Below are 22256 nucleotides of genomic sequence, written 5' to 3'. Positions count from 1 at the left end.
ATGCATTAGTATATAGTAACAGCTGTTGCTTTGATACCTAACTCTTCTGGCTCTCAATGTCTTCATCTGCAGCACAGGAACGAAAGTCCCAACCTCTTAGGGTGGTAACAAGAGTTAAAAGAGATAAAGCATGAGTAGAGCTTAGCATATAAAGATGAATTGATACATTAATACTGCCAAATACCATTTTTATCCCAGATCTATCTCTAAAGCCAACTTGTTCCACCTCTATTATCCTGATTTCCTCATTAATCAAATGAGAGAACTGAGTCAGATAGCTTCTAAATGGTCACACAGGACATGAACTTCCTACCCTGAGACCTTCCTGGCTTGAAGTCTCTTATGGCCAAGTAGAGTCAGTAGCCTCTGAGTGTGGTTACCCCAAATGCACCCCCAGCTTTCCCACCTCCCTGCATGTACCCTGCAAATCCAAGAAGGCAGGGAGAAAAGATGCCTTATATTCAAGCAGTATCTTGGCTTGTTGCTGTTCTATTGACATGGTGGTCCTTAGTCAGGGGTGGCTGCTAGAACAACTGAAGTACAGTCACTTGCAACTGACATGTGCTGAACATAAAACACACAATGCATTTTAAAACCTGCACTGAAAAACTGGAAAATCTCAGAAGTAATTTGAAAATTGATTACATGGTAAGGGACCATACTTTGGATACATTAGGTAAGTATAGGATTAAATAAAATCTCACTTGCTTCTTCCTTTTTATAATGTATCTACTGTGAGAAAGTTTTAAACAGTATGGGTGGCTCTCCATGCCCCTGCCTCAGGATTTCTCTCTGCTTGGGAATGCTTGCTATTAAGCTTCTCAGAGTGAGGCCCAGGGGAATGTGAACTATTTAAGGTTGTATTTTAAAACAAAGCAAAAACAAAATAGGGATTCAGGTGGGGCATTCAGTTCTAGGAGTCTCTAGGAATCTCCTGTGGGTTAAAAGAGCCTAGATATATAAAATCCATTAATCTGCCAAAGCACCCCTGGGTGCTGGCACTACCTCAGCAGCTGGGCTCCAAATGGCCCCTTTGTTTTCATCCATCTTGTATATGTGTGTGTGTGTGTGTGTGTGTGTGTGTGTGTGTGTGTGTGTGTGTCTATGTGTAAGCCAGAAGTAATTCCTCAATCCTGCCCACCTTACTTTTTGAGACAAGTTCTCTTGCTGAGCCTGGAGCTCATTAATTAATGAACACAGGCTGATCAGCAAGCCCATGCATCCTTCTGTCTCTGCCTCACTTCTGTGATTATAAGATCACACCATAGCATCTGTGGGTGCTGGGAATCTGTGATTTCAGGGAAGCATGTGATTGGCTGAGCCATTTCCCCGCCCCTTTGTTGTGTTTCCCAAGTTGATTACTGCTGTTTAACACAGCAGCTGTTTCTCACTGAGCTGGCCAGTGCCCAACATAGCAAAAACTGATATTCTCTCTCTTTCCTCCACCAACCCTGAGCTAAGAACACTATTGCCTAGAAAGTCATTTTCTAACATCCTCCTTTGTTCCAGATGCCTTCACTATGTGCATACTAACCTCAGGCATGATGGGCTAGTGAATAAGACCCAGTTCCCATGTAAGGCAGGTAATAAGACCGTGTCATAATCGTGGGGGTTGGTATTTACGAAGCCCTTATTACAGGCTAAGCAGTGAGCCAAGACTGTTATTTCTATTACCTTAGTGAATTCTCCTCCAGCCCTATAAAGCTAAAAGTCTTCTTGTACACTCAGAGTTACAGACTGCATAAGCAAGAGTGAGATGGGCTGGCTTGCCTAAGACATGCAGCCAGCAAGTAATGTAGTCAGGATTTGAGGCAGCCACCTAACACAGAACCTGTACCCTTTACCAGCTCAGAAACCAGGAAGGAAGTGGTATCAAGTATGGAAGCAGTGTCTGTGAGGGTATCACTGTGCTTCAAAAAGCCACTGACCATATTCACTTGGAGATCTGAGAAACCAAAGGATACCCAAGAAGTTACTGGACTCAAAGTCGCAAAAACCTGTAACTTGTACAGCTGAATCTGTCCATGTAGGCATGTGTGTGCATGTGTGAGACACACAATTGCATGTGTGTTCTTTTGCATTATACTGACACTTAAAAACTAAAGTTTCACACTAGCCCTTTGGGTTTCTAGCTTATTGTAAGAACCTAGACATCTGGCCAAACTGTCCCCTTCCCAAGGGACATGGACTTTCCAGTTCACCACATTTGCCCCCACTCTCTATTGCCTCTCTGACACCGAGGCAAAGAGGAGGTACTCAAAGCTATCACATATGTATTTGGGGACAAACACGGGAAAACAAGAGACTGGGGAACCTTATATGTTTGGCTGACACAAGTAATAGGCTCATGTATTTGATATACAAATACCCTCCTTTTCTGGCTAGTCCTTGTAGGCATCAGAGCTTGTGACCTGAGCTAAACTGCAGATAAAGAAACCCAAGCTGGAAGATAATGGGTCAACAAGGGACCTGCCCACCACAGGCATAGGCCCTTCCCCATCCTCTATCCTGAAGTGTTCTCCAGGCAGCTCGCTGGGATTCTCACAGATCTCAGTCCTTTGGGTGACTTTTTGTCATCATTAGAGTGGAAAGTAGAGTGGGATTGCTCAAGGGTCACATGTGTGATCTGGGACTTCCAGACTCTCTCTAGTGGAGTAAATAGGATTATATGAGATAATGCCACTTTTAATTAAAGGTCTACATCTAAGCTGGTCTTCCAGTGGGAAAAAGTCTTTTCTGCAGCTGAGAAGGCTTCCTACCATGCCCTCCAGCAGTCAGTGATGGAGCTGAAGTGACCTTGATTCTGAATTCTAGCCTTAAGCTAAGTCTTCTACAAGGCTGCTGTCAGCTAAATCAGCTGTGTTCCAAGAGGAACTCTGGTGGTCTCATAGATCATTGAGCTCATTAGAAGTATTCAGGCAGAGTCCTTACCCTACAGAGATCCTGCTCTGTTCTTAACAGATCATATTTCTAATGATGTTCCCTTCCTTCTAACACTGTCATTGGTGGTACTAGGTGTTCAGTACTGAACTCTGCTAGACAGCCCTCTCCAAAGGGAAACTCACCCAGAATACTGACACATCGTGGGCAGTAACACCAGTGAGCAAAAGAGTAGACACACAGTCGGCACTTCACCTTTCCAAGTAAGAGCTCAGTGCCTGGGGAGGGTCGCATCACCAAGGTAATTTCACAGTCAGGTGATAAACCTGAGGTAGACCTCAGATCTCCTGAGTGGAGACCAGTGCTCTTTCTACCTCGACATGCAGGAGGAGGCATTGCCTCTCTAGACCCAAGCAGTGCAGAGACAGGAAGTACTGACCTGTCATCCAAACTTAGTATCACATTTCCAGGACCCTCCCTGCGGCTACCCCATTATCTCCTACTTCCTTCTCCCCATCAGAAGGAAATGGACTTCGGAGTTTAAATGGGCAAGGACAGCCCCTGATCCTTGAAGAGCATTGGATTGGACTTGGCCTTCAGAAGGCATGGGATCTACTCCCAATACATCTGCTCTACTGTGAAGCTACCCTACCACACCAATTCGCAATACTGATAGCCATCAAATGGGAACTGTGGGTGACTTTCCCACAGCCCTGCTTTCCGAATCCTTTTAAGAATGGAAACTCAACAGTCATGGGACCAGTGTAGGGAGTTTGTTAGCTGTGTCCCGTCCGAGGCCATTAGGGAAGTAGAGAACAGTGAACTGGGATAGGGGAGAGAGATCAACTATCTGTATGTGACAACAAAAAAATCCCATCACCCCTCAGAGTCCTGTTTTCCTCAGTAAAAAGACAACGAGAACTCTAGTATATATACATAACAGACAAACAGGACCCCTCACCCCACACACAGTCTTTACTATACAGTAGATTCTGTGCTAAACATTTGCCATGAGTTATTTCATGGAATCACCAACCACATTTCTCCCCAATTTCACAGATGAGGTTCTGGGGCCAAAGAACTTTCTGAGGCAGAGCTCACAAGAGTCAGTATGTCTCTAGAATGAAAAGGCCATGGGTCTACCCTCAGTGATGTGGTCTAGGTCAGAAGGTAGTCCTCTCAAAAGATGAAACCATGCCTGCATAGTCTTCTGCTCTAGCTACTTCCCATGTCCATTCTCACAGGGACCAATTCAAATTCGACAGACTTCTCTGTAGGTGGCCAGGTTGCCAGGGCCAAGGCTTCTACTGCTGGGGGGACCAAAGCTGGGCAGAGGGTGGAGTGAGGAGATTAACACCCCTGTAATATTAAAGATCTGTGCTACTAGAGGCTTACTCTGCTCAGAACTTCCCCTCTCTACCCCTGTCCTGCAGCCCTACACCTTCACCCCATCCATCACTCTAAGGTGTTTTCCACTAGATGAACTTGACCTTGGCTCATGAAACCAAACCATTTTGTTCTTCTTCCATCCCTTCTGCAGGTGGGACAGATCTGGTTATACCGGAAGTCGCTAGTGTCCCAGATGTGAATGACACAGCTAGGTCATAAGAAATATGTGACATTAAATCAGACCTGCAAATTGGGCAGTACTATATAGTGTAGAATATTCCTCTTGGGCAGCCAGGCTGTCTCAACCCTACAGAAGGCTTCTCCAGGCCTCATCTACAGCTCCAGACACATTTATTAAGCAAATGAGCAAAAAGACCCCTTAGTCCCATCACGGTTTGGAGACATCTTGTGGCCTCCTGCCATGCGCTTTTTAGTGAGACCTTTTAGAGGCTTGGTCTGTTGTGTTCACGGCATTGCACGCAAACAAGCTGCTAGACCCCAAGGGACACTTCATCAGGAGTAATGTCAGGTGACAAGGGCAGTGACTTTCTAAGAGGTCCTAAGCTTTTTTAACACTTCATAGGCTGCCAAAAATCCCAAGCTCAGGAGAACCCAAGCATCCTGACTTTGGGCTGCAATTAATTATCAGCCATATATATGCAATATACCATATCAGCCAAGATGTCCAACTCATAACTGCTAGCATTGGGGCAATTTTCTGTTTCCACCTGTTTATTTAAAGGAATGAAGCTGTGGTAACTCTCCAGAAACAGAACCCATGGGAGGAAAAGTGGATTTTAAACCAGTTTTTGATATTGAGAAGGATGGAGACAATGGAGGCAGAGGATACGAGTGCTGGGTTAGGAATCAGGACTTTTTGTGGGGCTTGGCTCCATTGGGAGTCCCAAATAACTAATACTAAAATAAAACTCGGGACAGCAGGAAAGGCAGGGGCCTACGAGGCTGGTGAAGGGAACTGCCCTGAGCATCCCAACAGTGTGAGTCAGAGACAAATGTGCCAAAGTTGCAAAAGAGGGAGAACCTCCCCACTTATAAAGATCTGTGGTCCTCAGTCTATAGAAGAGGTCCTCTACAGGAAAGGATGATTCTGAATACAGTCTCTGAGGATGTAGGTTCAGGCTGGACTGTGATGGTGTGATTGTAGGTAGGTAGTGTTACTCTTCAGCCTGAAGCTACTGAGTGGGTAGCTGGGGAGGAAAGCTCCCACTTTACAAATAACTGATATGCAGGGAAGGAGCTCAGCCCAGTGCTGTAGAAAAGCAATTGCAACCCCAATGAAAGGGCTGATTAGGAGGATACTGTAGTGTTCTGTCCACCGGATGTTGGGGCTAGACTTATCACACAGAGAGCAAAGCAGGTCTCTCCCTTTCTGGGTAATGCACAGCAGGAATGTGGTTCTAGCTTTGGAATGATGCCCTCCAATTTCAGAGGAGTTGGCTTTTAGTAGAAATGGTGTCATGCTGCAGCTGGTTTGAACTCTAGGTGAGGTGGGATGGTTCATCTGCACCCATACCATGGTGGGAAAATGGGACTGAGTGAGACCCAGGAAATGACAAGTTTATGAGGATGTATGACAGAAATGCACAGCATGGGTCAAGAGGCAGGCAGAAAACAGGATCTTGGAGAGCAGGAAGGACCAGTGAAGAGGTGGGTGGGGCCCATCACTGGTCCTTATAAAAGCCATTTTATTGTACTTTATCCCATTGACCCATGGAAGAATTTCAATCAGGACAGTGGAATTCTTTCTAAAAAGGTCTCAAGATGTCAAGACCCCAGGGTCTTTCTCTTCCAGCCACTCTGCACTCCCATCCAGGTACTATCCAGATACAATAATGAGTGTAGTTGGGGGTGGGGAGGCGGGGACAAAGGGATCAGTCTTCGGGCTGCCTCCCGGGGCCCAATCAGGAAGACAAAACCCTAGGCCTGGGTTTCACACATACACTTTTGAACCAGAGTTTATGCAAAAACCAAAGAGCAACCAAGTTTGGATAATGAAAAACACACCTCTTATTATAAAAGCAAAGCCCTATACCCATCTCTAACTGAAGTAGTCCAGAAGAGCAAGCCAAGGGCTGTGGCTGTCCTACCACTTAAGGCCTACTCTTGACATAAAAATGATCCCATAAACTTGGCCTAAGTGGCCTTAATTTTGTTCCCTTTCAAGGAGATAAAAAGGCTGCCCAATAGCAGAAGTCCTCATACTACCAAGAAAATCTCCAAAATTGTTTTCCATTGAGAGAAGCCTGAATGTATCCCAGTGCGCAGCACTGTGATAGTGCCTTCGTGCTCATCCCCCACCCCTCCATCTGCACATCTAGAGAGCACAAAGTCAACAAGCAGCTCTGGAGGGTGGACTGCAGCAAAGATGAAAACACACAGTGCCCTTACTTCCACCCAAACTTCCAAATGTGTGTTTGCTGTAGAGAAAGAGCCATGCACAGAGCAGAAGACAATATAGTGACTACTTGTTCCACCAGCCTTCTAAGGATGAAAAGTTGTTAGAAACATAGATATCCATAAAGAAGGGATGTCTAAATAAATGAAGGACGCTCTATAGGGATATTGTATTGTTATAGTAATATCATCACTTATAGTAGCATACATATTATAGAGTATAGTGGGATATACCTTAGAGGTGGGCTGCATGGGTTTAAATACCAGGTTCTGTTACTTACCAGATATAGCTCTGAACACATTACCTAATATTTCCGCGTTTCAGTTTCTCCAGATGACAACAGTACATCTGTTTCTTAGGACTGCTGAGAGACTTGAATGAATAATGCATATTAATTAGCCCAGCACACAGTAACCACTCTATTTTAAAACTCAGCATTGGGGTTTAAAAAAAAGTAATCCTATGGGATACTAGAGAGAGAATAAAGTAACCTATACATATATTAGTTGGTAAAACTCTCTGGTGCACATGATTGAATGAAAACAACTCTAAGGGTATGCCAGTATTTAGTCTTCTAACTCTTCAAGTTTTTAATGGAGGAAAACTGCTGTAAATTTTCTATAGGTGATGTCAGGATGTATATGGATAATAGAAGGGCGTAGCATTGATTGAGGAAGTGATCAAAAAAATCTTTCTCTGATTTTTATATAGGTGAATGGATGAAGACATGATAGCTAAGATGATTGATTGATAAATGATAGACAGATAGATGATAGATAGATAGATAGATAGATAGATAGATAGATAGATAGGAAGAAAGAAAACAGACAGATAGGTAAGAGGTATGCGGGTGGATAGAAATGAGTGGATAAATGACATGCATACAAAGAGAGATGAACATAAAATACACCCATCATTGTAACTTTAAAGCATGAATAAAAAGGTCTGCAAAGGTACAAGTTACTTGTATCTTTTCATAATGAGGAGCTCAAAGGCTAAAGGGGTCCACTAAATCCCTAAACACAAAGGCAACAAGACCCTGAGGGAGGGTTGAGCCCATCTGCCCTTCCACCACCTCACACCGCCTCTAGAGATCACCCAGGAGTTGAATGTGACAGAGGGGGAGGAAGGGGCCTTCGTGCCCATAGGCTAAAGTGCTAAAAGACAAAAGTGGCTAGAATTGTGTTGTTCTGTTTTTCATTAATGAACCTGTCGGAATGTGCCATTCAGCAGCTGAGCTCAATGGTTCCTGCTGTCCCAGCAGAACCACAGCCACTTCCCACCCAGCCATGTTCTAGTCTTGTCTGTCAGGGGACTGGGGAAGGGACAGACCAATCAGAGGGCACCTGCTGCATCCGCCAGGAACCCAGTCTGCAGACTTCTTCCCTGGCTCAGTCCTCACTCACGCACCTCCCCTGGGAGTCCCTAACTGACTAATATCAGCCAAACTGTTCGCTGGCCTCAGTGGCATACAATCAGTCACTTTTTCAACTTGGCCAAATGATTTTGAGAGTCTTTTCTGGTTCTAACAACCAAAGAATATAGGGAATTTCTTTTCTTTGGTGTTCTGTTATAAACTATAATCAGTTCTTCCTTGGCAAACAAGATACTTAATGAAAACCTCTGGCCATTTTAGCTGCCTTCAAAGTTTTGAGAAGAACATTCCAAATCTGGATGAAAACACCATCTGTCCCTTCCCTGTCAATTTTAGGAGCAGATGCTTGCCTTAGGATGTCAAGGGGTCAAGAAGAGTTGTAAAGTGTCATAACTGTGACTGAATGCATGCCTTAGCACTGCTGGGTGGCCATGCATGAACATAACCTCATTCAGCCTCAGTATTTTCCATCTGAGCAATGGATGCAATACCTACACTTACGGTTGCTGAGGAGTTAAGGTGACATCTTTGAAATGCTTGCATCCCAGTACAGGTCTGAAAGCTTCCTTCCCCTCCTCTGCTCAACAACAGTCCTCCTCTGCCCAGGCTTCCCAAGATACTATTAGCCTTGGTACATGTAGTATGCACACTCACAGGTATACACACACACACACAACACACACACACACACACACACACACACACACACACACACACCACTAGCTAGTTGGCCCTTCTCCCAAGTCTCATTTTATTTCTTTTCGTCTACTTGTATGTGGGAGTAAGGGGGCATGGACCAGGTTTCTCTAAAAAATGGCTTCTTCGCTAACACCACTTCAGATCTGACGCTGAAGGAACCCCGGTCAAAACAACTCCGTGATATCAGGGCTATTCTTCAAGGCTGGCAGCTGTTCCTGCCCAGCCCAGGGGCAGCCTGACATCCTTCTATCTCCACCAATACCACTGCCTAATTATTCCTTGTGAATGGAGTCAGAGAGAAGGGTTTGGCCTTCTGAGGCAGAATTCTCTCTACTACTCCCATCTCTTCAGAAATCACACACACACACACACACACACACACACACACACACACCTCCCCACTCCAATTTTCAGAATGCTCTGAGCATTATCCACCCTTTCCTGAATCTGCCAGAGCAAGATCTCCCTAGCCAGGGCTGCCTCTTTCATTCCCAGCACCAGCCCCTGTCCCTTCAGAGTTCAAGGTTTTGAAGGAGTTTCAGGGGCAATGGCTGGTAGGGAGAGGGCCCCATGTGAGGTGACTGCTGCCAAGTCCCTTTCTTTGCCCCACAATGTATCTGATAAGCGTCCATGTAGTTTATTCTTCTAAACACTTGGATAGGGTGCAGGACCTGCAGTTGCCATAGAAACACTTTTTCACTCCTCCTCACCCAGGAGGTTGTGCTAGTCCCCTGGGCTTTGGAGAAGAAAGGGGAAAGAGACACCCGTGGATAAAGAGACACCCGTGGATAAAGAGACAGGAGAGAGGTGGTGATGAGGGCTTACTAAGGGCTAAGCTAGGCATGCTATGCCCTTCCCTGGCAACACAGCATCTGGCCAGGATGAAAATCCATGCAGGAAGGTTCTAGAAGAGAAAGGTGGCAGGCTAGCTTGAGCATACTTAGGGGGCTCCAGTGTCGGAGGACAGTTGGGAGCCATCTACTGGAGGCAGCGGTGTCTGCTGTCAGGCAGCGGGTCAACAAGCCGGCAGGCCCACACCCACACCTCCCATTTTTAAAAGCATTATCTCATCCCTTGTGCAGTGCACCAAACTAAAGACTGAGTGAGTCTGGATCCCTGCCAGAGCAAAGGTTTTTCTTTCTTTCCCTCTCTCTCTTTTTTCTTCTTGCTACTACACTGTTCTGGGTTTGGCATATTTCTTGGTAACTTAACTTTTCGCTGGGAAGTGTATTAAGAGGAAGAAGCTGTTTCTTGAATAAATCCAGAGAAATTACAAGAAACTTCATCGGCCCAACTACAGTAGGGCCCTTATGGAAGCAATGGGCTGATTCCAGGAAAGCCCACTGGGAACAAGATCCACTGGCTCACGTTGCCACTTTCCCATGAACTTCAGGGTAGAAACCTCTGGGCAACAGGCTCCTGGGATAGAGATGAGATCCCTCTCTCCCCTAGACATACTACAAAGCCAAACTAAGCACACCCAGCCCATTGGGAAGCAGAAAAGAAGACCCGGATTCCACCTGCTAGCTCACAGGCCAGGAGCATGCTCTAGGCTGAGCAAAACCAGAACTAACTAGCTGGGAATGTCACAGGCTGGCGAGAGGAATCTGGGTGGGGGCACTCAGGAGACCGGAGAAAACTTCCCAGGCTCCCAGCAATCCAAAAGGATGCTTCCCAGCAACCCAAGGACAGGGAAGGGTGTGTGCCTGCAGATCCCAGGAAACCTCCAATAGGGTGACTGCAGGTCACACAAACACCCTGGGCTGCCAAGTCCACTGACCTGGCCACCAGAGCCACCTCCCAGATTTCCCCTTAGGCTGGCCTGAACCACCAGCAGTGACTCTCCAACCTCAGTTGCCTCCCCTACCAGGTCGCCACCCCTCCCCCTCCTCACCACAACACACTTGCAGAGTGGAATCCCTCACCTAAGACCCAGTGGAAAATTTCCTTCTCCTTTATGACCATACTTAAAACACACATGCTCCATTCTTCACCTCTGAATCAACACAGACCAAGGGCAGTTTCGTGTCCCACCCCTGCCCTGCAAACACACAGCAGGGGCATTGGACCGGGTGCTGTAGGAGCTGGAGAAAAGAGAGATTTTCCAGCTTCCACTCCACCTGGGGCCCCACCAAACACAAGTGTCCCTAACACTCTTCTGGCCCTCTAGACAGTGGGCTCTGCTTCTTATTAAGTCTCTCTGATCAGAAAACAGTCTCTTGGAGGCCATCATCACAAGTGATGAGACCCTTGGCATCTTTGTTCTTTGGATGATAAATCTGCTTTCCCCATTGCTCACTCTCCCTCCACACATATATCCAAGAAAGAAAAAATAATAATAATAACAATAACCTTCCTGTGAATTTTCACAGCTATGTGGTAAGTGATCCCCTATAGTCACCTCAAGCCAGCTATCAACACTCAGATGCAGGTCTCCCAGGGAGGGGAGAGTCAACCCTACAGTTTTCTCCTGTGTTTTTTTTTTTTTTTTCACCCCCCCCCCCCCCCCCTTTCCAGCCACCCAAACTTGGCAGGCAAGAAGCTCCATTAGCACTCGCTGGGAGAGCCTGCAGCTAGGCTGGGTTGGATCTCAAAGAAAAGAATGAGGTTCAAGGGCGCGGGAGATAAGCAATCTCTGAAAGCTAGGAGTTTTCTCTAGCAACTCCGCCCGCACAAGCTGGCAACTTCTTTTAAAGAGTACTCGAGGTCCCAGCACTTCAGTTGGCGGTCCAACTTTTCAGAACCTTCTTCCACCCTCCTCTTCCAGCTCTTTTCCCTTCAAGAGTCAATGGGGAAATTTTCTAGACGTCAAGACTCTCACTCCTGCCTGCCAGAGACCATTAGGACACTATTTGAGTTCCCTCTGCAAGGCTACTCCCCACACGGTGTCCCCGCCCAGGGAAACTGAGTCTCCTTGCTACAGCGTGCAGCTCGCTTGGTGCCTCCCAGAGTGCTTACCGATGTCAGAGTTGCAGAAAGCATCCTGGGGATGGCTAGGCGAACATGTGCACGCCTCTGCGCCCCAGTGCCCAAGGCTCCAGCAGCCCAGCAGCACGACAAGCCCAAGCCAGGGAGTCATAGTAGCTGCTGCGGTCCGCTGCGGGAATTGCTGCTCTTCTCTTCAAAGTTGCCGAGTGCTGGCGCGGATACTGCAGTCCGAGCTCACTCGCCAGGTCTGACCGTGCACGCTGGGCAACTTTGAGCTCCGGGAAACTACCCTCCAAGTAGCCCGGCGGGACGTGTTGGGACGTGGCGAAGTGGCCTTGGGTAGCTGGAGCACGCGTCCGCAGAGCCAGCGAGTGGCCTCCGGGAGAAGGATCGGGAACCAGAGCGGAGACGCGGGAGAAGCTTTCTGGCGCTGGCTGCTGCCCGCTGCCCACTATGCGCAGAGTCCAGGGCTGCAGAGTGATATAGGGGCTCAAGGGGAACCCAGCCCCTCGGGAGTTCAGGGGCTGCCCCCTCCGACCAATGGCAGCGCCGCATTACCTCATCGGCCCTCCAAAAGGGGGCGGGGCCGGGGGCGCGGGGCGACAGGGCGGGGCCGGCCCGGACTGTTCAGATCCTTATAGGGAATAATGCTGTTGTGGGCACTCGAGTGGGTGGGCTGGGCGCGTCCTGGGCCAGTGTGCGCTGCAGCGGCGCCCCACGGCCCCATTGCCCCACGCCCACCGGCACTCCGAGTGCCTTCCACCCAAACAAGTCTTCACTCCCAGGGATTGTGCTGCCACCCAGCCAGGCAGCACGATCCCTTCCAAGGGACCCAGGTGGCCCGAACCTTAGAATCCTTGATCCTGCCTCCTGGAAAAGTCTAGAAGGAAGCCTTGAAGAAAATTTCACCTTCCTACCTTCCTTAGAGAGAGCAGGGAGTAAGAGGAAACACCTGGGTAGATAACATTATCTCAGCCCCTAACACACACACACACACACACACACACACACACACCCTCTGCCTTTGGGGATTGGCTATGGTAGCTGTCAATGGGAGTAAATGGAGCTGTGGAATCATTCACCAAACACTGTTCTGGACACCAAGCAAAGCCCTTGCAACCAGGGCGATTATACTAGTGCTATGAGGAAACTAGAATAGATGTAGACCTAGGTAAAAATGACTAAGAGGGCCTTGCTGTCTACGGGACACTAAAAGAAGGGTTCTCAGAGGTGACATCATGAGTCGAAAGGCCTGGGTCTTCTTTAAGGCAGAATATAGAATACACAGGGAGTATGATGGCCGACCTCACTGTTGGCAGACAGCAGTCTTTCCTTCAGCAGGGAACTTTGAGGTAAAGCAATCCAAACGTGGGTAAAACCAGATCCTGGAGAAAACTAGCCAGGATCCTGGAGAAAAGTCCTGGATGCCTAACTAACAGAAGATGTTGGTAACGTTATTAGCACTCATTTTAAGTAGCCTCTTGATTGCGACTTGTAGTGTGTGGTTCACACACTACTGTTCTGTCTTTTTGAGACACAGTCTCACTGTGTAGCCCAGGCTGACCTTAAACCCCAATCCTCCTGCCTTGGGCACCCCACTGCTAGTGAAGGACATAGAGCACCATTCCTGGCCTATGCCACATGGTTTGGAAAGCAGGATTCCATACTCTGTTCCTCTGGTTAGGAAAAGCAAGTACAGGTGTCACGTGCACCTTCCAGCTGAGGGGCGCTCCTGTCACGCTCTTTCACAGACTGTTCTTATCGAAAGAGACAGATAGATGCCCCTGCACTTAGCAGCCTCATCTAACTGGCAATGGTGGTCTTCCAGCAATCCCTCCTGCCTAATGCCCTATCCAGTGTTGAAAGAGATGTGTGTTTTAGCAACAGAAATGCTGAAAACTTGGAGAAAAAAAAAAAAAGAGGAAAATGTAAGGGAACCCCTTGGCTTATCCCTGAGAAGAAACTCTTTTTAGTGGCAGAAACAGGGAGTATTGTGATAATTGTATTTCCCTTGTTAGGTTGTTTTGTGTCTTTTATTGGTGTTGGCTCTGCTGTTATTTTGAGACAGGGTCTTATTATGTAACCCAGGCTGGCTTTGAACTCTCAAGCCTCCTGCATCAGCCTCCCAAACGCTTCTAAGAACATTTTGTAAACTTCCTCCAAGCTCTCTAACTATAGAGAAGAGAACCCAGCTTCCATAGCTTTCTGTCTTATCCCTACTCAGCTCTGAAGCCCCTCCCCTCCTTAATTTTATTCTCATGCTCTTCTAGCCCCATCTCCTGAAATATCGCTATATTATTTCCCTTCCTGACACTAGGAGGCCTGAGCTATTTGGCCACACTGCTGTTTTCACCCTCAGAAGGTCCCGAGAGACTTGAGTGTGGATATAGCCACTTAACTACTTGAGGCCTGAGCCTTGGACACTGTGGGGCCACTCTAAGGAACTAGGTTGAATGAGGACATACTTGGTAGGATTTGAGAGGTTCGTTGAACCTTGCACTGTGCCAGTCATGTGGAAGGCTTTAGAAGAGCTTGTAGACAAATCCACTTGGGATACACAGCTTACAGCCTAGAGGCCTTCTCTCTCTGCTTTCCTATTACAAGACTGTTTTGTCCAAAGTGCCATTTGTTTTTCTCCAAGGGAGAGCCTTTTCCGGAATGTAAGGCAAGTGCCAAGCAGCTACTTTCTGCTACATGTCCCAGAGTGGATTCCTCAGAGAGGCCATCTGAAGTGTGTCTTGTTCCTGAAGCTACTTCCTTCTCATAGTGTGGGTGTCCTCGATTATTTTCCTTCCTGAAAGGTGCTAATTTGGGTTTATTCCCTCTTGGTTCTTCTACTCTGGCTCGCCTCGAATCTGGGGGCTTCAGAGAACGCAAAGAGCATTCTGGTCGGGAGTCTTCTCTTCTGCCTGGACTGATATGTTCTTCTCTGTCCACCTCTGCAAGGTCAGCTTAGTCGTGACTCTGGGAACCAGACAGTGGGTGCCCTGGAGTCCTCATGTGGGTCTTGCAGCAGGCAGACCTTGCAGCCATCAATCTGGACATTAGGTTGTCCACCAGACTAATAATATGTGAGGATTGCTTTTTCTTATCTTTTTAGTGAACAAGATTGAGTGGGCTTGGAGCTTGGGTAAACGTGGAGATAATAGCTCCCCAGCTTTCTTCTGATATCTGAGAACAATAGCAGATTTACAAATCTGGGGCAAGCTGAAGAAGCTTGAACCAACACCTGGCTTGCCCTCAGATCTACCAGGCTCACTTGGTCCCTCCCTTGGAACTTTTCTAGGGAAGGTGAAGGCATGTCCACTTCCTGGGCATCAAATTTCAGAGGGTAGATCCTGTAGAAGGTATTTGCTTAGACAGCTAAAGAAGATACAAAGTTGCTCAGAGACTGTTCATCTTCCTGTTCTACACCAGAAAAATAAGGTTTGGATGGAAGAACTTACCCAGCATCCCACAGTCAGCTAGAGGCAGAGCCAAGTTCATGTTGTGGACACAGATTCCTTAGCTTCTGTCTGCATCACATCCACAGGGCTAAGTCTTCCAGGTTAGGGCATGTGATAGATGTATTTCCACGTCCCAAAGTTGGCTCACAGAGAGCTACCTACACTGCTGAGGAGTTCTTGACTACACTAATAGACCCTTCTGAGCTGGCCAGCATTACGCAGTATTATGTAATTAAGAGAGTTACCGCCTGTGTTTAAATTTCCCTTTCTAATTTATTACATGGTACCTTTGGAAACCTTTTGCCTACTGAATAATCATGCTCCCAGTCCAGTGGACAAGTCACTTCCCTTGTTCAGATACCAATCTCCATGTTTATTAGATGAAAAATTAAACTTTATGATTCCCAGCAAGATGCCCCCTTAGTAATTAAAAGAAAAAAAAGTCTACTATTCCCTGGGAAATTCTCAAAGACAAGGTGAATGGCTGTGAAGGAAGATAGATCTCACCATGTGAGCAGGTTTGACATCAAACACACGTGCTCGAGACTGAGGCCCTCCACCGCCTTCTCAGTCTTTTCTTGCTCTCCCATCCTGTCTGTCTTCCAAGACAGACAGAGGGCTTAAAACAAAGAGTCCCAGTGGAGACTTGATAACGGAGCAGGAGAAACTTGGGGGCTTGTTTCTGGTGGAGCTTCTTACAGTTACCAATTTGTCTTTCTGTTTGTCTTTTGGATTGGAAGCATTAAAGGGTTGCGAACAAAATTTACTGGACTCCCAAGCCCTCCCCGTCTCAGCTTAGATGTTACCTCCTTATATAGCTTCTTCGTTCCCTTCTCCAGGATTCCCCACAACACTTCGTTGTGTTCTCTTTCATATGTAGCTGGCTCTAATATGGTTGCTCATCTGCCTGTTTCCCTTCCTGGAGTGTAAGACCCTTAAGGATAGAGCACTGGCAACAGGGTTCATTTCAGTTGTGGCCGCGTGGATCCAAAGGTCCATACTAGTTCTGCGGCCCAATCTTGTACTTGGAAGATGACAGCTCCTCAGCGCGGCTCATCGAGCCTATCCCTCTGGCTAATGCTAGGGGGCGCTGTAAGCCAGAAAACACCGGTACTGGGAGCCTTCAGCCTGCGAGTCTCTTTGAGAAGCCTGGAGAGGGACAGATCCACACCGGGCAGTGGGGTGCCGGTGCCTTGAGTGGGTGAAGCGAACTCTTCCTGTCTTATTGCCACAAAGCTCTCAGTCAGCATCTCATCTGGATCCACAGCTGCCCCAGCTGTTCCACCCCTGGGCTGGGTCTTACTTGGGAAGCGACACACTTGTGAATCACTGATTTGGGGGCCCTGGGAAGGTCTGGGAACACAGCAGAGGTTGCCACAGTTCCCCTCTACCAAGTGGCGCTCTGGAAGTTCAACCCGGAGAAGGTGCTGACAAGCCTAGGTTAGGACCACTGCCACATAGGGAAGCTCCTCAGCTTCCCGCTTCCCCCAGACCCTAACCACAATGCCTTTCCCCAAACCCACAATCCATGTGAAAGTCATTATATTCAAAATAGCCTTTTCCAAGCAACAGACAGCCTGGTCCACTCATCAGCAGGAGCCCTAGCCAGACCCTCAGCAGAGCTGCTGCCCAACACCGGGCAATTAGGAGCCTAAGAAGGTGGGTGCTTCAGGTTTACGCCATGCTGGGTACCAGCAGGGAGTAAACACCTTTCTCAGCTTCCATCTGGAACCAATTTCATGGCAGTAAAATTATAGGGCGTTCCTCACCCCAGCTCACTCACCCCTACCCCCGCCAGGGAAGTGAAGACCCCTGGCTGTGTTCACACGAGTGCTGAGGTTTTCAAATTTCTTTCCATAGACAGCTATTCCCTGGAATTTTAAGCTAGAAAACACATGTGTGTGGTAGAGACATTTTGTGTCCTGTTTTCTGGGGGGTGGGAAATGGGAAGTAGAGTTAAATATTCCAATTCTTGGTTTTCTTTTAATGACTGTATGTTCAGGCAGTCAATTATTTCTGTAAAGGATAATGTGAGGTGGTGGAGAGCCTCCACAAAAGCCTGGTTTAATGTGTTCCTCATGCCTTTGGGGTTCCTGCACTCTGCCTTCAACAATGAGGAGTTAGCTCCTCTGTGGCTTCTCTGAAGGTATGGGGCTCAGTCCCACACAGGGTTGTGTCAGTCGGCTATCACTGCTGGGGCTCAGGGAAAGAGTGAGATGGACGTGTGGTCAGGCTCCTACCACACTGGACTGGAGATCGTGCTTCTGTAAAGGTACTGTGAGCTCACCTTGGTGGAGCCTGACACAACAAAACTGGCTTGTCCTATGGTGAAGATTCCAAAGAGTGTGTGACACCATGAGTCACATCCTTCTTGATACCTGACTGTGGAAGTTCTTCTGCCTCTGGCCTGTCACTTTCTGCCTCTCTTCAGGTACCTTCTGCCTCAGCAGCAAACTCCCAGCTCTTCTGTTCTCTGTGCTTAGATCCTTGCCTTCCCTTTCAGCCTCCCCTGTCACTTGCTTAATCCCACCTTCTCTCCTGGCTTGACGGCAATGTGCTGTATACACCAGAATGAGATAGACAAGGCAACAATGTCCCCCTGGTCTCCTGACCGCCCTGTCCATCCCCCTGTGACAATTCCACTTGCAAATCCCATGACCTAATCAGACCCCAGTTGTCCTGAAGTCACTGTCTCCTTCCTTCTGCCCCTTCCAGCATTACTCACCCCTCTAATGACATCACCATTCACTATGTCCTAGAGAGTCTTGAACTGGACATCATCCCTGTTCCCACTCTCCCTGTTCCCACCCTTGACCGTACCCTGGAGATTCTTTCCAGACACTGTCAACAGTCCTTTCATTGGCCCTGCTGTCCAGAGGCCTTTTCTGTCAGATTTCTCTCTTGCCTTGCAGCTACCCACCATCTTCTCAACTATAAACCTAAAGCCATACTAGGCTTCAAGTGATCAGTTCATATGCCATGGTTTTCTGAATGAAGACTTAAACTCCAAAGACACACAGGGTCCTCTCTGACCTGCCTCTTCTTGTGGCACCAGGCTGCAGCTAGAGGTGACACCATTCATGTAGAACATCATGTGACTGCCACCCCACAGCTACACAGCAGCAGACCTGTCCTTAGCCTCGTCCTAAAAATTCTGTTACCTCAGTGCCAACTTGCACCATTTTATGCCCCATACCCTCCCTCCTCTGCCTTATCTGCCGGGAATCAGCCAGCTACAGCCACCAGCTTCTGAATGTCTGCTGATGCTCCTGTTTCTTCTCTCTGTCCCACTTCCAATGGGTCTTTCAGCAGTCCATCTGGGCCCATCTCCCTAGTGGTTGAAATGTCTGATTCTCCTCTAGACCCAAGCAAACCTGGATGCTTCTCTCAAATGCCCAATGCAGCACCTGCACACAGTAGGCACTTAGTAAATACTGAAAGAAGAAGCTAACAAATGACTTGAGGAGAAATGTGTGTTGAGGGGGTGGTAATCAGTATCCCCATTACAAATCCACCATGGGAGGTTCTAGGATCCAGCTCCTTGAACTTGGATTCTCAGAGAGGTTCCCAGAGGTGAGCAGTGTAGCAGTGTCATGGGTACAACCAATTCATAAGAGGCAGCAGGACAGCCAGCCCCAGGCCACTGTCCTTTCTCCTATGAGACTGACGATTGAGAGGTAGGCTGAGAACCCGTGTTAATGGGACCCCTTATTATTCTGATACTTGAAGAGAGCCCTATACCTTCTCACCAGGTGAACATGTTGGGTTGGCAGGTATGGAATTATAATAAGGATTGATACAAAACACTTTGAAATTTTCTTTCTTTTTAATTATAGATTTTTAAATTTATTGTATGTTTATGCCTGTGTGCAACATAGCACACATGTAGCAGTCAGAGGACAATGTGTTGGTCCTCTCTTTCCAACATATGGATCCTGGGTATCAAACTCAGGTTGTCAGGCTTGTCAAGTGCATTTACTCCCCAAGTCAGCTCACCAGCCCTTTAATTTTCCTTCTGATGGAAGCAGTGTCCACTGCCAAAAGCCCATCGCACTGGATGGTGATGATGGCTGGCCTCACAGCACTAGCTGTGGTCTCTTTGGTCTTAACCTTTGCTTAAGGTTAAGATCTATCATGCCTTCATCCTTCCATAGATGTGTCTGGCTCTGGAAAAATTGAAATTCATTGGCTTCTGAATTGTTTTCAGGTACTTTTGATGGAAACAAAACATCTAAAACTGAAGCTTCTAGAAGAACAGCCTATTCTTGCCTGTCATGTAAATTTCTTTGAACTTGACTCTGGGGCCTTATGTTTAAAAGCAGCATCTCTATAAGACATCCTTGGTAACAATGAATTTGCCCAAGAAGCCATTCACAAAGTGTGTTATAGTCATGAGGTAACATTATTTATAAACTTCTACAAAGACCTTATACTTTGATGTCTTCTTCAGCTTTCCCAACCCTAAATAATAGATATTTTTTTTTTGTGTGTGTGTGTGTGTGTGTGTGTGTGTGTGTTGTACATGGTGTGGAAGCCCAAGGTTGACAAGAATTGTCTTCCTATATCACTCTTTCTTTTTCTTTTTTTCTTTTTCTTTCTTTTTTTTTTTTTTTTTTTTTTTTGAGCTGAGGATCGAACCCAGGGCCTTGTGCTTGCTAGGCAAGTGCTCTACCACTGAGCTAAATCCCTAACCCCCTCTATCACTCCTAGCTTATTCTTTGAGGTGGTCCCTCTCCTTGACCCTGGAGCTCACTGATTCAGGTGGGCTGACCAGCTAGTGGGCTGCATAGATCTGCTTGTCTCTGCATCCCCAGCACTGAGATTACGGGCACATGCCATGCCCGGCTTTCCTGCTGCTAGTGCTCTGATGCCAGGCACCCATGCTTACACAGCAAACACATCCCTATATGCCAACTTTATAATCAGGGAAACTGAGGCTCAATGAACATTTTGCTACTGTTTTTCTTCTTTCCTCCATCTCCATCTTCTAGGTCCTTTTCAGAGTCTTCCATTGCTCTGACTGTTTCTTCACCTTTTATCTGTACTTCTTTTGCTTGCTGGGGTGCTGAAGAATGGGACCCTGGAGTCCCTGGGGTGTGACTGAGCTGACTGGCATTGGCTTGGTAGAATCCATTGCTACATTTTCTAGAGTTCTCTAAGTCAGTTGTAAAACATAGTCATGATTAAAATTATAATTATTAAAAACCAAAAATTAAATACGTTTTATTCAAAGCAAGGGCAATTAACATTAAACTTCATCATTTCCTAATCACAGATACTCCTTGACTTACAATGAGGATATATCCAAATAAACTCACCATTGGTTAAAAATATCATAATCCTAACTGCACAACCCTGACCCACCAAATGTTGAAGCTGAGCCATAGAGACTGGCTCACTGTCATGATGGGGGCCTGTTAGGGTTTATGCTGACTGCTACTGCCCAGCATATAAAGAGAGAAGTTTACTAAGCTTCAGTAGCTCAGGAAATTAGGGAAATGCAAAATCTGGAGTATGGTCTCTATTGAGCAAGTATCATTTCCTCACCATCTTAAAAAGGAATAAAATCCGGAGTCATCGTCAGAAGACACGTGTGTATGCATTTTACTGCCTCCAGCTCAATACGTTAGAAGTTTCTTCCATTGATTTTTCTCTGCAAGATAGTGACATAACCTAATGCTGTGCTCTGTGCATTTTCTCAATTCTGCAGTCAGTGACTACACAGTGTGATGTGTAACTGACTGTGGTGGGAGATTTTACACCACGGAAATTGATCAGCACTACAAATCAGGGCTTCTTGTGTGGGAGAACCACTTGTTAAATATTCACAGGTTCGTTGTTGCTAGTTTCTAATGGTAAAACCCTGGGTAAGTGCCTTTACCTCCTCATGCCTCAGTGTCCTTGTCTGTAATATTGGGACAGCATTAGTCCCTACCTTAGAGATGTTGTGGATAAATGAACTGAGACATCAAAAAGATGGGGTAAAATGCTTGGTACCAGCTTAGCATTCTTGAACAGCCACTGTCAACATTCAGTCAGGGTTGTCATCAAGCACTGTCTCCCTCCTGAGCTGGATGCTCATTCAGGATGACCCAATTTGGAATTTATCACACTGCTTGGATTGTCACTCTCTGGGTATAGTAATTACTTTTTCCTTACCATGTACTCTACAGAAGCAATTTAAGTGAGGAAAGATTTGTTTGGGCCCCAGATTTCAGGGAACATGGGTCCATCACTGCAGGGAAGGTATGGTATCTGAGAGGCTATCTCTACAGTGGTAGGAGTTTGTGGTATGGCTTTGTTATATTTCGGAGGCTTGGGAAGCAGACCTCAGAGCAAAACCAGGATCAGATATCACTTGCAGGGCCCACCTTCAGTGATCCACTTCTGCTGGACCATGTCTCCAAGGTTCCATGCCTTCCTGAAACAGTGCTACCTATTGGGGACCAAATGTTCAAATAGACGAGCCTGTGGAGAACACTTCACATTCAACCCATAATGCTGGGTCCTCTGCCACTTTACTGAGTGTGAGAATTGGCTTGGGCTAATTGAGTTTCAGTTCTGAGCACTTATCCCAATGCCTGAGACACAGCATATGCTCAGCAAGCTGGGGTTAGATTCAGGTAACCAACTGATCAGAGGCTACTGAAGAATCAAAAGGAATCCGAGGATCCTTCAGCCACATAGCACTCTAAAGTTTTTCTTTTCCAAACTAGAGAATCACTGGAATACTGTGACTGGGTTCGGTCCTTTTATAAGAATCATGCAGTGAAGTCATTTTCATGCTTCAGGAGCTGAAAGCCCCTGACTTAGTGCCCAAAAAGACCCACATTGCCCACTGGTCTCTGCGTTATAGCCACACTCTTTCCATGTGTGATACAGAGCCCAATGAAGTCTTCAGCCTGTCTAGAGAAGTAACTTTGGCCAGTTACATTCCAAACTACTTGAAGGTGCCTGGAACTGCTTTGCTTCTAGTATTTACAAAGGAAAGAATTTGATGTCATATCAGCACACGCTAGAAGAAATTGTACACACCTGAAGTGCTTTTTGAGGCCTATTAGCCTGTGATTAGAGGCTGGTGGCAGGGAGGAGGAGGGGAGAGCCTGAAGGAATGGTGGAAAAT

At 46.9% G+C, this 22256-nt stretch overlaps 2 protein-coding genes across 6 annotated transcripts in view; one reads left to right on the top strand and one right to left on the bottom strand.

Moving 5' to 3' along the window:
• The window catches only part of Timp3 (TIMP metallopeptidase inhibitor 3), a 47561-nt gene extending 35343 nt beyond the window's left edge, over positions 1-12218 (bottom strand). Inside the window, exon 1 of the mRNA XM_036169420.1 lies at positions 11718-12218. Within this exon, the coding sequence (XP_036025313.1) occupies positions 11718-11838 (121 nt within the window). The 5' untranslated portion in view covers positions 11839-12218. The remainder of the gene's footprint in view (positions 1-11717) is intronic.
• Syn3 (synapsin III) overlaps positions 1-22256 on the top strand; it is a 427823-nt gene that overhangs the window by 182748 nt on the left and 222819 nt on the right. The window lies entirely within an intron of this gene.

The sequence above is a fragment of the Onychomys torridus genome, chromosome 20 (genome assembly GCF_903995425.1).
Source record: "Onychomys torridus chromosome 20, mOncTor1.1, whole genome shotgun sequence".
NCBI classification, from domain to species: Eukaryota; Metazoa; Chordata; class Mammalia; order Rodentia; family Cricetidae; genus Onychomys; species Onychomys torridus.
The sequence above is the reverse complement of the archived record's forward strand: the minus strand, read 5'-3'. Positions and strand labels throughout refer to the sequence as shown.